Source organism: Lampris incognitus, chromosome 8 (genome assembly GCF_029633865.1).
Source record: "Lampris incognitus isolate fLamInc1 chromosome 8, fLamInc1.hap2, whole genome shotgun sequence".
Classification (NCBI taxonomy): domain Eukaryota; kingdom Metazoa; phylum Chordata; class Actinopteri; order Lampriformes; family Lampridae; genus Lampris; species Lampris incognitus.
The window spans coordinates 44,371,073-44,388,676 of NC_079218.1; the positions used below are offsets into that span (position 1 = coordinate 44,371,073).

A 17,604-nucleotide genomic window follows, 5' to 3' on the forward strand; every position below is an offset into this window, starting at 1 on the left:
CTCAGGGTAGATCAAAAATACGCAGGGGGTCCAGGACCCCAAAAAGGTTGAGAACCACTGGTGTAACACATTTAACACTCATAACAATAAAACGCGCGTCAGTGCAAACACGTTCACTTCGCTCGTCTCGCAGGCGAGCCGCCACGTGGGCGTAAAAAGGACATTTAAAGAAAACAACAGAAATATCCCGAGACTCGTCTCCTTCTGTATGTGATTCGACAAACAACGAGCGGGAGAAAACCGCAGATAAGAAGCAGGCTACTGCGACCCAAATTAACAAAATATCTCCTACATAACATATATTATATATTTCTTTAAAATGTTTATTCTTCTTTTTGAATTTTTTTTTAAAAAAGCCAAAAAAATAGGGCTGTCAACGTTAACACGCTAACATTAACGACGGTGACGCTGAACATTCCAATGCAAATCCTTCCGCCTCCCTCCGCTGCCTCGTATCACTCCGCTAGGCCCCTCCCACCAAACGACCTCGCGTCGCTCTTCAGCCCCTCGTGTACAACCAGGATTAGTCAAAGCGAGATTCATGAAGCTCTCGTAGTTGATATTTTTTTCAGTGACTCTCTGAGTTACACTAATATTGTTCACGTGAAGCAGCCATTTCGAGGTGGTCTTGTTGATGTTTAGGGTTACAACCACAAGGCGACCAGCGGGACGGGGCGGAGGCAAATTGATCATGTACACGCGCATCTCTAGGTGCATCACAGCCAATAGGAACGCCCTATCTCTGAACTGGCCCGTGATTGGCTAAAATCTTCAGTCCTGGGCTCGATTTTACTCCCCATGTGAATCAGTGCCTTCTAAAAAAGATTTAAAAAAAAAAGAAAAAAATCAGCTTCTTCCCCTTGAGCCACACCTTCTCTAAGATGTCTGCCACTCCTGCCATGCCATGCATGACAAACTAATCATGCATTTCATTATTGCAATACCACACGTGTTTATCTCCCCCAAAACACTAGCATCTTAAACTTGTGCTTAATCATGATTAATCACAGCTTATTATTGTGATTAACGTGATTAAATGTTCTATCGATTGACAGCAGTACAAAAAAATAAAATGAAATTGTGAACCAAAGTACTGCAGTGAATTCAGGGGGGCAGTCGCGGGAACCGCCGCCACCAGGACGCGAACCTATACGTCACGGTCTCACCATCCCACTTCTGACACCAATGCAGCGAATTCAGGGGGGCAGCCCGGGTACCGCCACAGCCTGGACGCGAACCCGTATCTCCTGCATCGCGGGCGACACCGTTAACCAGTCGATTAAAGGGTCCGACCCGTTAGCCACTTATTCGTGTTGTTACACTACCCCCCCCCCTCTTTCGGGAAGTGCGTCCACGCGCTTCAGCAGATCAGCTCCCTGAAAAAAAAAAGTCAGACCTCTTCTCAGTTCTTAAAGAGGTGGTTTCCTCTGTGAAGCAGGGGAGTCCCAGTCTGGTCCAGGGGAAGTCAGAATTCCCACACATTAAAGAGGAAGAGCAGGAACTCTGGATCTGTCAGGAGGAAGAGCGGCTTCAGGGAGTGGAGGAGGAGGCTGCTATCATCAAGTTTCCATTCACTTCTGTCCCCCTGAAGAGTGAAAATGATGAAGAGGAAGCTCAGTCCTCACATCTTCATCAACGACAAACTGAGGAGGAAGCAAGCAGCTCAACTGAACAGATGAAAGCAGAAGCTGATGGAGAAGACTGTGGACTGTCAGAACCAGCCAGGAACTTGGATCCAGCTGCTGATGTACAACCAGCGAGTGATGGACAGTTCCTCTCCTCACACTGCTATGAAACCAAGATGGAGATTGGTGAGGATGAGGGAATGTAGACCAGAGAACTTCAGTCAGGTTTAAAACACTGACAAGTAAGAATCTTGTTAGTGGTATCTTGTTAGTGGTAAGAGTTTTACAATGGAGAAACCCTCAAGTCATGCTCAAAGAGCTCATCATTTGGGGAATATGCAGGCCCACATTAGATAGGTCAGCAGAGAGAAAGCGTTCAGTTTCCATTCACTTGAGTCTTATCCTAGCATAGCGTACTAGGTACCAGTCATTTACCCCAGCAACCGTTCAGCATGAACTATTACTGTAACACATCAGATTCACAACATGATACTGTATTTCCAATGCAGCGAATTCAGGGGGGCAGCCGGGGAACCGTCGCCACAGCTGGGTTGCAAACCCATATCTCCCGCACCGCGGGTGACAACGTTAAGCAGTCGACTAAAGGATCTACTTATTCGCGTTGTTACACTACCCCCCTCTTTCGGGAAGTGCGTCCCCGCGCTTCAGCATATCAGCTCCCTCAAAAAAAAAAGTCAGACCTCCTCTCAGTTCTTAAAGAGGAGGTTTCCTCTGTGAAGCAAGAGTGGAGTCCCAGTCTGGTCCAGGGGAAGTCAGAATTCCCACACATTAAAGAGGAGGAACTCTGGATCAGTCAGGAGGAAGAGCAGCTTCAGGGAGTGGAGGAGGAGGCTGCTATCATCATGTTTCCATTCACTTCTGTCCCTGTGAAGAGTCAAAATGATGAAGCTCAGTCCTCACATCTTCATCAACGACAAACTGAGGAGGAAGCCAGCAGCTCAACGGAACAGATGAAAGCAGAAGCTGATGGAGAAGACTGTGGACTGTCAGAACCAGCCAGGAACTTGGATCCAGCTGCTGATGTACAACCAGCAAGTGATGGACAGTTCCTCTCCCCACACTGCTGTGAAACCAAGATGGAGATTAATGAGGATGAGGGAGTGTAGACCAGAGAACTTCAGTCAGGTTTAAAACACTGACAAGTAAGAATCTTGTTAGTGGTAAGAGTTTTACAATGGAGAAACCCTCAAGTCATGCTCAAAGAGCTCATCATTTGGGGAATATGCAGGCCCACATTAGATAGGTCAGCAGAGAGGAAGCGTTCAGTTTCCATTCACTTGAGTCTTATCCTAGCATAGCGTACTAGGTACCAGTCATTTACCCCAGCAACCGTTCAGCATGAACTATTACTGTAACACATCAGATTCACAACATGATACTGTATTTCCAATGCAGCGAATTCAGGGGGGGAAGCCGGGGAACCGTCGCCACAGCCGGGATGCAAACCCATATCCCCCGCACCGCGGGCGACAACGTTAGGCAGTCGACTAAAGGGTCCGACCCGTTAGCCAAGGGCTAACGTGTCTACTTATTCGTGTATGTTATAGTACTTTATCAGCAAAGTAACTCAAATGTCTTTCTGAAAATAATTATGAAATAAAAGTAATTCAGATGGCCATTTTGCGGATGCTGCTGATGAGTCTCCTGCTGTACTCTCTGTGGTTGACTGGTTGAACTTCCATCACTGTGGCCTTCACTCGACTCTCATCCTGAAAGAGAAAAACACAGTATTGACATGATTGTACCATTGTCAGACCAACTGACACGTTCTACTTTTCTCATTAGAATATGGACTGCTGTAACTGGAAGAAGAAAAACATTTAACAAACTTAGTACATTTTATTGGCAAGTAAATGGCCTTTATTGATCGCATTCATACAACTGTTAGAAAAATATATTCTAATTTCCGCGTTGCACATATTAAATTTCAACGTTTCGAGTGAATAACATGTCACGTGGCATTTTACTGAATGTCCACATTCAAGTTTTCAAAATATTTTTTTCTTTTCAAGCAGTCCTATCCAAACAATCTCCACGGCCAAAGAATTAACGTAAGTTACACTCCATACACAATATATTCAAAGTTTTATTTTCTCCTAAAGGCTCAGAAGTCAGTAGTACTTCCACTCTCACCAAATAATCACGGGATGATTCATTAATCACACAATTATAAATTCAACTAACAATCTTGGGAACAACACCAACAATATATCAATGTTTACGTCCATTATCGCGAATGTGACTCAACACTTATTAATATTTTCCAATTTGCATCTACTTGAGGATGGCAGACAAATTAAACTTATCAGGGAGGCTGACAAGAAACTGGTCCAACTTGAAATAAGGTGACAATTTGTTTAAGAACAATAGTGGTCCAAAGAGCAGAGCGTAGAGTGTGTGTGTGTGTGTGTGTGTGTGTGTGTGTGGGTGTGTGTGTGTGTGTGCGTGAGAGAGATTTTTAATTTGATGTCTCGCCGCTAATATCGCAATCACATCTGGAGAAAACAATTACTGAGGGGCCTAACAATCGCCACCTATTCTGTGATTCAATTACAAACTGGGATGTGCCAGTACACATTACAATGCACCGGCACAACATCCTGATGCTCGAAAACAGAAATGTTGCTTAACACATATGAACAAAATCTAACACAAGCAGCACACAAGTCAATAACATGGGCACTTGCAGATACGTAAAACACACAAAATCTGCAAGGGACAGGTGTTGATCGAATCCAACGGAAGTTTGATATTTTAAATGGCTGGTTTTTGGAAAGAGCTGACATCTGCATGCATGGATTGCAATACGGACTTCCTGTTTTGATTTATAAAAGGATTCTCTCAGACAAAGACATCTCATTCAATGGGGTGTTGACAAGGTCCCCTCACAGAGTGGATTGGTCCACAAACGCCAAGTGAATGATGCCGAGTGCGTTTGTGTGGCTCTCAATGGCCCAGCTGATAAGACAGAGAGGGACAACTTCAGCCCTCTGACATTAATGGATTCATCAGGACACACTTTCAAAAACCGAACCGAGCAAAAATAAAGCCAACTGAAGGTGCCAACTAAATCTGTTGTTCTTGTCATACAGCACATCACAGACTGGCTGACTTCAAATGAAAGGAAAAGTAAACTGATAGTAAAAATACAGCTATGAAGATGGATTAATTCAGCTTTTTAGCAGAACATTCTCATCAAGCACGACGTAGTGAATGCCGCCATTGAAACTATTTTAGCCGCTCAGAGAAATCCTCGGGGCTGCTTATGTAAATGCTCTGATTTCATGTCATTTCGGCATGTGGTGATTAAGACTTGAAGCGGTGTGATGGTATGTCATTACATCCACCGTTTTCTACACCGTTTCCCTACACTGAAGGGCACTGGTAGCCAAATTCACATCGGCTGCTAAGTCGCTTTCTGCTATCATGTCTGTGGGAACTGATTTCCATTTATGCGTTTTGCCTCTTCTGTAATGAACACTGATGCCGGTGGAGTCTCTCGGGGTTGAGTCTATGCGTGGCTCTTCCTGAAGACTGCATGGTGCCTCTCCTAATGGCAACAGAACAGCCATACAGAAATGCCCACAACCCTCTCTTAAATTGTCTGAACATTTCTGAAAACCAGCCGTGCATTTATTTATGCTACATTTTCTTTTTTTTTTCCAAATTTTTTTTCTCCCAATTGCAACCCGGCCGATTACCAATTAGCTCAAGTTGGACGGTTTGGAGACAAAGCAAGAGAGGCAAGATTGAGATGGCTTGGATATGTGTGGAGGAGAGATGCTGGATATATTGAGAGAAGGATGCTGAATATGGAGCTGCCAGGGAAGAGGAAAAGAGGAAGACCAAAGAGGAGGTTTATGGATGTGGTGAGGGAGGACATGCAGGTGGCTGGTGTGACAGAGGAAGATACAGAGGACAGGAAGAGATGGAAATGGATGATCCGCTGAGGCGACCCCTAATGGGAGAAGCCAGAAGTAGTAGTAGTATTCAGCCAATTACCCCACTGTTCTGAGCTGTCCTGGTCGCTGCTCCACCCCCTCTGCCGATCTGGGGAGGGCTGCGCAGACTACCACATGCCTCCTCCGATACATGTGGAGTCGCCAGCGCTTCTTTTCACCTGACAGTGAGGAGTTTCGCCAGCGGGATGTAGCACGTGGGAGGATCACGCTATAACCCCCAGTTCCCCCTACCCCCTGAACAGGCGCCCCAACTGACCAGAGGAGTTACTAGTGCAGCAACCAGAACACATACCCACATCCAGCTTCCCACCCACAGACACGGCCAGTTGTGTCTGTAGGGACACCTGACCAAGGCAGAGGTAACACGGAGACTCAAACCACCCATGCACGTGGTGGTAGGCAACGGAATAGGCCACCACGCTACCTGGACTCCCCTGTGCTACAATTTCTATCTCATTGAGGATGGAATGTGAAGGTGTAACTTGACTTTTACATAACTTATTGATAGAGCTGATAATGTAGTCCTCTCTCCCTTTACAGGAAAGCTGTAATCTGACATCTCGATTTTAATGCATCACCTGCTCAAGACTTGAAAATGAAGTCTTACTAAATTAAAATCCTCATGATCATTCTCCTCTCCCAAACTCCCTCTGTTGTTCAGTCCATTGACTTTTTAATGCAACATTATACGACAAGAAGCCCTTTAAATACACTGCCTAAATCGCTTTACCTTTGCGACACCTGTCAAGTCCTCTAAACGTTTGTCTTTTGTGCACTAATGTTGCTGTGGGAGTATGGGGTACCGGGGCAGTTGCTACAAGCCATCTGGTCCTTGTATAACCAAAGTGAGAGCTGTGTCCGCATTCTCAGTACAAAGTCAAACATGTTTTCGGTGGGTGTCGGACTCCGCCAAGGTTTTCCCTTGTCTCCGATTCCGTTTGTGATATTCATGGACAAGATCTCAAGGTGCAGCCAAGGTGAGGAGTGTGTCCGTTTTGGGAACCTCAGAATTGCATCTCTGCTCTTCACAGATGATGGGGTTTTGTTGGCTTCATCAGCACTGGGGCATATTGCAGCTAAGTGTGAAATGGCCGCAATGAGAGTCAGCACCTCCAAGTCTGAGGCTATGGTTTTCTACTGGAAAATGGTGGATTGCTCCCTGAGTTGTTGCCTCAAGTGAAGGAGTTCAAATATCTCAGGGTCTTGTTCACGAGTGAGGGTAGGATGGAGCGGGAGATTGACAGGTGGATCGACGCAGCATCAGCAGTAATGTGGACGTTGTACCGGACCGTTGTGGTGAAGAGGGAACGGAGCCGGAAGGCAAAGCTCTCAATTTACCAGTCAGGCTTCGTTCCAACCCTCACCTATAGTCATGAGCTTTGGGTAGTGACCAAAAGGGTGAGATCGTGGATACAAGCGGCTGAAATGAGTTTCCTCCGTAGGGTGTCTGGGCTCAGCCTCAGAGATAGGGTGAGGAGCTCGGCCATCCGGGGGGAGCTCGGAGTATTGCCGCTGTTCCTTCGCGTCGAAAGGAGCCAGTTGAGGTGGTTCAGGCATCTGATTAGGATGCCTCCTGGGCACCTTCCTTTGGAGGTTTTCCGGGCACGTCCAACTGGAAGGAGACCCTGGGGAGGACCCAGAACTCGCTGGAGGGACTACATGTCCAATTTGGCCTTGGAACATCTTGGGATCTCCCAGGAGGAGCTGGAGGACATTGCTGGGGAAAGGGACGTCTGGAGTGCCCTACTTAGCTTGCTGCCACCGCGACCTGACCCTGGAGAAGCGGCTGATGATGAGATGAGAACTAAAGCCCAGTATAAGACAGCCATTACCACTGCTCCTATTCATTTTCCATTTGAAAACTACATACTTTTGAAAAATTGATTTCTTGATTGTAAATAATATTTTGATAAAGACCAAACCACTATGTCAGTTCTTCTGGCCTGCAAACAAATATGGAAATGCAGCCAATAAAATACTCTGTTTTAGAGCCGAATATTCATACAAGTGCAACATTCAGAATTCTCTGCAATCCCCAAACAATTTCAAGACCTGGAAAACAGCACATCAATTTAAAATTTTACCCAAATCTGTACAGGCTTACATAGGACCCCTGCACTATATTTCAGATGGGGATTGGACGACAGTGTGGATAAAGAGCGCAGGTTAAATTCCGAAAAACATCCTAGATTCTGGCCAAAACCTCCTTGCACCAGACTCTGAATCCCTAAACTGCTTGCTCACTGTAACTCCCCCTCAAAAAGACTGTTTACTGAATCACTTAAAAATGACAGCTGTAATGAAGTTCATACGTCACGTAACCTTGATGAGATCACACACGGGACAGCTCTGAGCCTGTGCTACAGCCAAATCATCCCACTCAAGACTCCCACAGCATGCACCTCCAGTAGAGAATTACCCTTTCAATAATTAAGCTAATTAGGCTTAGACAGACAATAGCTAAATGCTAATTAGTGCCTAATTAAGAGAAATGGATCTGGAGCCATATTTGTCTTGTACAATCCAAAGTGCAATGACCACACAATTCCCTTGTCGCGTAGGGAACTATGGGAATATTTCCAGATTTACATTGTCTGGTTTACATCCAGTTCTCATTATACTGGTTTGTGTGTATCTTGTTTCGTAACCGTACTTGTAAGACATACCTAAGTGTGTGCTTGGCTGTTAGGAATTAATGAATGACTTGGAGTATAATAATTAACAGGACGTAGTGTCAGGTACGGACTGGTTTACACAAGGAGATTACTGCCACAGATTATTAAATCAACAATGTTCATTTTTTCTTTGACTATAAAGGTCACTTGTTCACCGTTAACCTTGAACAAATTTTAACTCTTAACTAAAAGTGACTTTCTCTTGTTCTTTGGTAAATAATAGCAGCAAGTTCATTTTATATGGTCAGCCCACCCCTTAAAGGTTTCCCTACTTTATGGCAATTATTGAACACAAAGCTGATTTCCTGACCATCATGTTGTTACAATAATATTAGGTCAAAAAAAAAGGAAAGAAAAAAAATCTTGATCTTCCACTTATTTAATTACCCCATTTCTACTTTTGTAACTGACAGTGCCGTCGGTCAAGGGAAAATCAGGGTTGTGCTTGCTCGCTAACCAATAATAATAATAATAATAATAGTGCAGAAGTTAGTTGTATTTTGACAAGACAAAAAAAAAACCTGTAGGATAGTGGCACTTTATCAACACCTTGAGCATTCTGAAGGTCTAATTATTCAAACCATTATGCTAGCTGATATGCAACGCCTGCAAGCACATTAGTTTGGAACGGTGGTAAGGCTGCTGATGTTAAGATACTCCTACCAGCCGGTCAGACAGTATAGCATTCACATGAATCAGTGGAAACAGAGGAAATCACTGAAAGAATTCCCATTGCTAGGGATGCAATAATGTGCTCCATTGTACGCCATTCAATTCTTCTGTATTCTAACGCGGGCTTTAAATTCCATTATGTCACGTTCTATTGTTGCTACTTACATTGTAGGTCTCCAGCTTGACTCGGATTTTAAAGATGTGAGTGGTGCAGTTGGCTTTTTGGAAGACTTTGTCGAATTCAGCCTCATCCTTCCGAAATAGGCGTGTGGGCGCACGGCATAAGACACACACACACACACACACACACACACACACACACACACACACACACACATTAACATGTAGAAGATGTAAAAGTCAGGCCATCATGTGGGAGGGCGGGACAGCAGTTGCTTTACAGAAGGGAGTCAGCTGAAGTTCGAGCTTCCTGAAAAACTAAACAAGTTTTCTTCTTTGCACGGATATTTACAATAGCTGAAGACGGAACTGGTTTGTGTGGTTTTGTGTGTGTCTGTGTGTGTCTCACTGTTTCTCTGAGATGTCCCAGTGTTTCTGCGTTGTGTCCCAGCAGGACCTCGGCTGTCTCCTGGAAGCACGTTACCCACTGGTTATCCTCATAGTCTGCTATGTTAGCCTGGAAGAGAGGAGAGGGAAGGGAGGGGAGTGAGTGAGGGACAGTGTGTGTGAGAGAGTAAGACTGTGTGTGTGTGTGTGAGTGAGAGAGAGAGCGAGAGACTGTGTGTGTGTGTCTGAGAGAGAGAGTGCATGTGAGAGAGTGAGAGAGTATGTGTGTGTGAGAGAGTTAGAGAGTGTGTGTTTGTGTGTGAGAGAGAGAGTGCATGTGAGAGAGTGAGAGAGTATGTGTGTGTGAGAGAGTAAGAGAGTGTGTGTTTGTGTGAGTGTGTGTGAGAGAGAATGAGGCTGTGTGTGTGTGAGAGAGAGTGTGCATGTGTGTGTGTGTGTGCGTGAGAGACAGAGAGAGAGAGAAAGAGCAAAAGAGTGTTGGTTTGTGTGAGAGAGCGTCTGTGTGTGTGTGTGTGTGTGTGTGTGTGTACACATCACAATATTCCTCAGAGCGAGGGGGGCTGCGTGTTTCGATGGCAAACAAATATGTACAGAGGTGTTTGTGCGTTGCACCCACAGAGAGCAGGAGTCTGTGTTTAAAGTTGGGGTACTCTCTGTTGCACTTCTCACAGCGGTACAGCCCGTTGTGCTGGTCTATGACCTTCTTGCTGCAGTCTGCAGAGGGACACGCCTGGTAGAGACAGTTCTCCTTACGGCAGTACAGCATCGTGGCCACACAGCTGAAGTAATCTGCCTGAGGTCCAAAAAAAAAAAAGGAGGGGGGGGTATTAGTGGAGAACTGGGCAGGGCCGCTGGTTCACACAAGTTTTTCCCATTCATTTCACCAGCTGGAAATCTCACTTTTATAACGATTACCACAGTAATCCCAAACGCAGGGAAACGGGAGTCTCCCAGACGATTCGGCCTTACTGTTGGGTTGCTTCATGGCTGCGGTTATAAAAGTCCCAACTTCCTTTCTGAGAAATCACGTTTTTTAGTCTTGTTTGGTACATAAAATAAACTACAGTGACCTCGAGCTTCAACGGCCGTTACGACGGAGAACCCGCCGCGCCTTCGCAGAGTTAGCCGAAGGAGGGCGGCGGAGTAAACATCGACGCGCTTCAGACCAGCGGACCTGGCCAGGAACACAACAATACCACGTCGTTCTCCGTGCTGAACAGACCGAAATGACCGCCGAGTTATTTTATCCGAAGCTCCACCGGTGCGGGCAACAGAATTTCAAACTCTATAATTGGATGTTTCTTTAAACACAATGCTCGTTGGGACTCGTCGCGGGCTTCTCCCGCGCTGGTTATGAAAATAGTCTCGTACCCTTCACATTTCTTCAAGGAACCACAATCCTGTCCACTGCAGTAGCCCGCTGTTTATGCTGATGACTCAACCGGGAGAGCTTCATCGCCACCCAACTAGTAAAAACGCCCAAACGGCCGGTCACGTGACACATCGTATGGAAATAATGAATGGGATTTTTCTTCCAGGATCCAAAAGGCCCCCCTGATATAACTCTGGCCATTTCTCCACCTCATTTCTTCCAGTATATTCATTTTCTGTCAGTTGCTGCATTGAAACCGATTAAAACCAATAGTGCAGATAGGAAATATACCAACTCATTAGCTCATGAGAGTAACCAACATCCATCCATCCAGTATCCAAACCACCGATCCTGCTCTCAGGATCGCAGGGATGCTGCAGCCTATCCCAGCAGTCATTGGGCGGCAGGCAGGGAGACACCCTGGACAGACCACCACACACACACACACACACACACACACACACACACACACACACACACACACACACACACACAGGGACAATTTAGTACGGCCAATTCGCCTGACCTACATGTCTTTGGACTGTGGGAGGAAACCGGAGCAACCCCACGCAGAGAACATGCAAACTCCACACAGAGGGCGACCCGGGACGACCCCCCGAAGGTTGAACCATCCCGGGGCTCGAACCCAGGACCTTCTTGCTGTGAGAAGATGGCGCTGACCACTGCGCCACTCTGTAACCAACATCCATCCATCCATCCATTATCCGAACCGCTTATCCTGCTCTCAGGGTTGCGGGGATGCTGCAGCCTATCCCAGCAGTCATTGGGCGGCAGGCGGGGAGACACCCTGGACAGGCTGCCAGACCATCACAATGTAAGAAACATAAGCCCAAAAAATTAGAAAAAAAAAACTGATATTAATGTGTCCTCCTAGAGTTTGTCCAGCTAAAATCACACCTGTTTGTGACTTCCAAATGAACTCGGATCAGAACACAGTTTGAAGAGAGATGAGGGAGAGCATGGGACTGTAGTGCATAATAAATGGAGCGTGGACCTGATCTAATACATACATAAGACAGCCACACGAAAAAACACACGAGTGCACATGCAACCCCGCATCAAACCTACACATTTGCAAAACAGATCCAGTGACTTAACTTCTTCAGTTATGAATTTAAATTAAGGTGTGCACACTCAAAAAGAATGAAATTAAAATACGGCGGCGTTGCGGTAATTTGAACGGATATTAGCACCCTAGGCGGCAGAACTCACACTGGTAGAGTCAACAGCTAAAGAGGGAAGAAATGCTAATTTTGAGAGAGAAAAGGGCTATTCTCTCATCCTGTGGAGAGGCATGGCATTGCATTTCCATAAATATAAATAAATATAAAGGACGCACGCAGCAGATCATCTCTGTCTCCCAGGGATGAGACACACACACACACACACACACACACACACACACACACACACACACAACAACACATCAGTGTACCCTCTGACATAGACACACCATATGCAAACACAGAGAGATGTGAGGGAGACCGAGCGGATGTGGACAAATCTGTCTTGACAGCATTACTCTCCACCTCACCAGAGAGCACTTTCCTACCAGGAGTGCAGCTCTAAAACAACATGGTGGAATTAGAGCCAGAATTAAACAGAAAGACTCCTTCAAAATGGATGGAATCCTGAACAAGAAGCTACAGCGGGGCCAGACTCATTACCAACGCTGGCCTAAATGAGTCTATCAAAGACTCGCTCTAGGATTCAGGCCAAATTCACACTGACTGAGCTAAGCCGTGCCTCCGTTTTTATGACCCCCCTGTTTTCTGTTTAGTGCCGATCACACGACTCCACTGGCCGGAGGGGGAAAAGGAAGACGCCTTTGTGAGAAGCCAGCTGCAGCCCTGTGTAGCTCTACTGACCTGGCTGTCACATCTATGGACGTTTGACGCTTTACTCCGACATACTGTCGAGTCCCTACCTCCTGCTCTGTCCATCTGTCCATCTACCCATGCCACACAGCGACGACCTCTCAGAAACACCAACTAATGAGGGTGCTTTTAATTAGGAGAATTCTCCCCGAACGCAACAGCCCCGTCTCTCGCTGGCCAACCCTCACCGCTCCACCCATGTGCTCACCCATGTCTGCCTGCATGCTTCATCAGATTTTGCAGACCAGGGGAGATGGGAGCGCTGCAAGGCTGGAGAGGGGGGAATGCCGTGGGTAGGGAGGGTGGCCGTGGCAGAATGGAAAGAATTCCAACTGCAGCGATTGTGTGTGCATGCTGTGTGTTGTGGGTGGACGAGGCTGGGGGGGGGGTATATGTTAGTTGTGATGGACACGAGCATGAACCTGGACCATAGAAATTCCATCACACTTCAACTACACACTAAACAAACCCCTCTTTGTCATCTTCTCTACCATCTCTGGATCCTTGTTTTAGTTTCTTTCTTTTTTTTCTTTTCTTTTTTTTCCTGCTTCATCTCATCATCAGCCGCTTCTCGGGGTCGGTTTGTAGTGGCAGCAAGCTAAGTAGGGCACTCCAGACGTCCCTCTCCCCAGCAACACCCTCCAGCTCCTCCTGGGGGATCCCAAGATGTTCCCAGGCCAAATTGGACATGTAGTCCCTCCAGCAAGTTCTGGGTCTACCCTGGGGTCTCCTCCCAGTTGGATGCGCCCGGAAAACCTCCAGAGGAAGGCGCCCAGGAAGCATCCTAATCAGATGCCCGAACCACCTAAACTGACTCCTTTTGACATGAAGGAGCAGCAGGTCTACTCCAAGCTCCCTCTGGATGGCCGAGCTCCTCACTTTATCTCTAAGGCTGAGCCCAGACACCCTACGGAGGAAACTCATTTCAGCCGCTTGTAGCCGTGATCGCACCCTTTCGGTCACTACCCAAAGCTCATGACCATAGGTGAGGGTTGGAACAAAGATTGACTGGTAAATTGAGAGCTTTGCCTCCCGGCTCAGCTCCCTCTTCGCCACAATGTCCACATTACTGCTGATGCTGCACCAATCCGCCTGTCAATCTCCCGCTCTATCCTACCCTCACTCGTGAACAAGACCCCGAGATACTTGAACTCCTCCTTCATTTGAGGCAACAACTCATCCCCAACCCGGAGGGAGTAATCCACCATTTTCCGGTAGAGAACCATGGCCTCAGACTTGGAGGTGCGGACTCTCATCCCGGCCATTTCACACTCCGCTGCAAACCACCCCAGTACAGTGCCTGATGGAGGTCGCGTTCTGATGAAGCCAACAAAACCCCATCATCCTGTCCATGAATATCACAAACACAATCGGAGACAAGGGATTTTTTTTCCCCGCTTCTCTTTCCGTATTCCAGTGCGCACAGAAGCTTTGGGCAAAGTCTTAACCTTAAACACGGGGTGACTGGAAGAACAGCATGACTAATACTGCACACAAAACACAGGCTCAGCATGGATCCAAACATAGAGCGTGAGAACAGGGACACACACATACACACACATACATTCAGCATGCTCACGCAAAGGCACAGCTTTTTGAAAATAGTTTACACTCCTATCACATTAAATCCATGTGCCACCTCCTAGCGTCCAAATGCAATTAAAATGTGTGTGTGGCAGGGCACAGAAGCAAGAATCCCTCTCAAATAAATGACCTTATTTCATATGCCAACCCTGCCCCAGTACGCCAACATACAGAAACACGCATGAAGCCACATTAGAGGTTGCTTGTACATATACTGCTTCATCTCACACACACACACACCCACACACACAGAATCCTAAATTGGATTTCTTCAAACTGAGGCCTAATGAATGGGATTCCATTATAACCGATGCGGCAGCTTCAGAGAAGTTGATGGACAACCTCCTTAAAGCCATTCCACTCCACAGCGGGGGAGGGGGGGGTACAGAACGAGCAGAAGGGGTGAAGAAGATGAAAACGAGAACGAGGGCAGTGGTAGAAAAATAAAAATAATGAAACAGCCGAGGAGAGAAAAAGAAACGCGGCTTCGTCAATTTATTTATTTACACACTCACCTACCTGTCAACTCCCCTTTTCCCACTCCAGCCCTTTAACCGTTCCCTCGTTGCATCCCTCTCTCAATAATCCCCCTGCCACCTCTCCAAGTCGCCGTCCCCCCATTTTTTCTTTTAATGGCCTCATTTCCTTCCCCTCCCTCACCGTAAGTTTAGAAGTGACATGGAGGTTTGAACAGTCTATCAATCTCTCTCCTCTGTTGTCTCTTACTCCTCTGTTGTCTCTCTCTCCTCTTTCTCCGTCAGTCTCTCTCCTCCATCTCTCTCTCTGTCTGTCTATCTCTCTGTCTCTCCTGTCTCTCTCTCCCCTGTCTCTCTCCCTCCTCTTTCTCTCTCTGTCTCTCTCCTCCATCTCCTCCGTCTCTCTCTCCTCTCTCTCCATCTGTCTCTCTCCTCCATCTTTCTCTGTCTCTCCCTCCCTCCTCTTTCTCTGCCTGTCTCTCTCCTCCATCTCTCTCTCTCCTCTTTCTCCGTCTGTCTGTCTCTCCTCCAGCTCTCTTTCCTCTCTCTCTCTCTCCCCTCTCCTCTGTCTCTCTCTCCGCTGTCTGTCTGTCTCCTCCATCTCTCTTTCTGTCTGTCTATCTCTCTGTCTCTCCTGTCTCTCTCTCCCCTCTGTCTCTCTCCCTCCTCTTTCTCTCTCCTCCATCTCCTCCGTCTCTCTCCTCTTTCTCTCCATCTGTCTCTCTCCTCTATCTTTCTCTGTCTCGCCCTCCCTCCTCTTTCTCTGCCTGTTTCTCTCCTCTTTCTCCATCTGTCTGTCTCTCCTCCAGCTCTCTTTCCTCTCTCGCTCTCTCTCCCCTCTCCTCTGTCTGTCTGTCTGTTTCTCTCCTCTCTCTGTCCTCTGTCTCTCTCCTCTGTCTGTCTGTCCGTCTGTCTCTCTCTCTCCATCCCTCCTCCCTTTCTGGTCGTGCTAAGCCCCCACAGGCTTCCTCAGCCTCCGTCGCATAATTAGAACTTTTTATTGGAAATGACATTAATTAGAAACTGCTGGCGGCTTCCTTCAAAAAACACACTTGAACGAGGGCGATCTGACGATGATAAACTTAATTCATTTGTTGGAAAGTTTCGAGTGGGGCCGTATCACAGTGAATAAGCCAAGGCACAGTGACTCATGCAAAGTAAAAGTTTGTTTCGGCAGGTCCGACCCAATAATCACAGACGGGTGTGCACCAAAACAACCACGCAACTAGGAGGACTTTTGGATTAGCTATCAAATGTGCTGTGAGCCACGGTAATTTCCTTCTGCTTTTCTCCCAGTGTGGTTGTCAACGAGGAGGAAAATGAGTCAGATTGCGGCAAGCTCACTATTTTTTTGCCTTTTGAGGTGCCGTTTGGAAGCCGACTGAAATTTGGCATTCAACTTGTAAAATGGGCACATGAACCAAAGAAGGATTCCTAAAGGGATTTATTAAAGCAGGTGATTTTGGGGAATTTGACGTCGTTTCAAAGTTTTTGGGGATAACACCAATGAATAAAGAAAATGTTTTGCCAACAAAGCAAGCAACCGCTCTCGAGTGGCTCTGTTCACGAATTGTGCCGTGCTGGAAATTGCTGGGGAAAACAAATTCCAAATAAATGTTGTCATGGCACAAAAATACTGGCTCTGAACGTAAACCAATTCTCAGATGTGACCCAAAGAGAAACCCGGACTCTACCAGCAGGGGTGGACTTGAGGGGCAACTCAAGATGATGCAATTTAAAAAAAAAACAAAAAAACAAAAAACAAAAAAAAACAAGAGAACATAAAGCATCCTGTTTGTGAAATTGCCATCACCTCTTTCCAAGCCCTCTGGACTCAGGGTTCAGTCCAACATCATTTATTTACCAACGTTTCAGTTCCAGCCATACGGTTCAGTAGAAGCTTCCAGCAGCCTTCTGCGTGGCTGCATCGGGGCTTTTCCCTTTCAGCAAACTGGAATGAGCTACTAGGAGCGGGGACAATGTAAGCATCAGCCAATCGCTGAATTGCTTTTCTTGGAAGAACTCCTTCGCCGTGCAGATAAATCTTACTCACAGCGGGCACAGCACCGAGCGCGGGCAGTGGGGAAAAGGGTTGTGTGAATAAGAAGGTGAAGAGCGAGGTAGCTGGGCAGAACACAGGTGAGATATGATAACCAGTGCCGAGTTCATTAATGCACACTGTACGCTGTTACACTGACTCTCTGAATTATTTTACGACAGTTACTGTGGGCTCCACTGAACCGGGTGAGGAGGTCCAAGCTATTTGGTTTTTCTTTACGGAGGGAATTTTAATGTATCGATGGCCAAGTTTCTGTTCAAATGTAAAAATATATATATATATATATATATATATATATATATATATATATATATATATATACATATGTAATGTGTTTCAATTAGCTGGTTTTAAGTGAATAAACAATGTCCCTGTGCACAGGACTCAGTGAGACTGTGTCGTCAGAACAATGACACTTCAAGTCCAATAACTGCACTGAACTATACTGTATTAATTAATAATTAATATAATGTATACTAATGGTTTGACTGTCGAAAACCCTGTGTCCATTACCCTTTCTCACAATTTATTTTTTTGGACGGGGGGGGGGGGGTTTGCCCCCTTTCTCTCCCCAATTGTACTTGGCTCCACTATTCCGAGTTGTCCCGGTCGCCACTCCACCCCCCTCTGTTGATCCGGGGAGGGCCGCAGACTACCACATGTCTCCTCGGATACATGTGGAATCACCAGCCGCTTCTTTTCACCAAACAATGTTTCACCAGGGGGACGTAG

The 17,604-nt window shown here is 46.5% G+C and overlaps 1 protein-coding gene across 1 annotated transcript in view; it reads right to left on the minus strand.

Moving 5' to 3' along the window:
- Positions 1 to 2,805: 2,805 nt before the first annotated feature.
- The window catches only part of LOC130116409 (replication protein A 70 kDa DNA-binding subunit-like), a 55,368-nt gene continuing 40,569 nt past the window's right edge, over positions 2,806 to 17,604 (minus strand). Inside the window, exons 15-18 of the mRNA XM_056284322.1 lie at positions 10,100 to 10,276; positions 9,485 to 9,592; positions 9,121 to 9,207; positions 2,806 to 3,355 (exon numbers count right to left, since the gene is read on the minus strand). Coding sequence (XP_056140297.1) covers positions 3,254 to 3,355; positions 9,121 to 9,207; positions 9,485 to 9,592; positions 10,100 to 10,276 — 474 coding nt within the window. The 3' untranslated portion in view covers positions 2,806 to 3,253. The remainder of the gene's footprint in view (positions 3,356 to 9,120; positions 9,208 to 9,484; positions 9,593 to 10,099; positions 10,277 to 17,604) is intronic.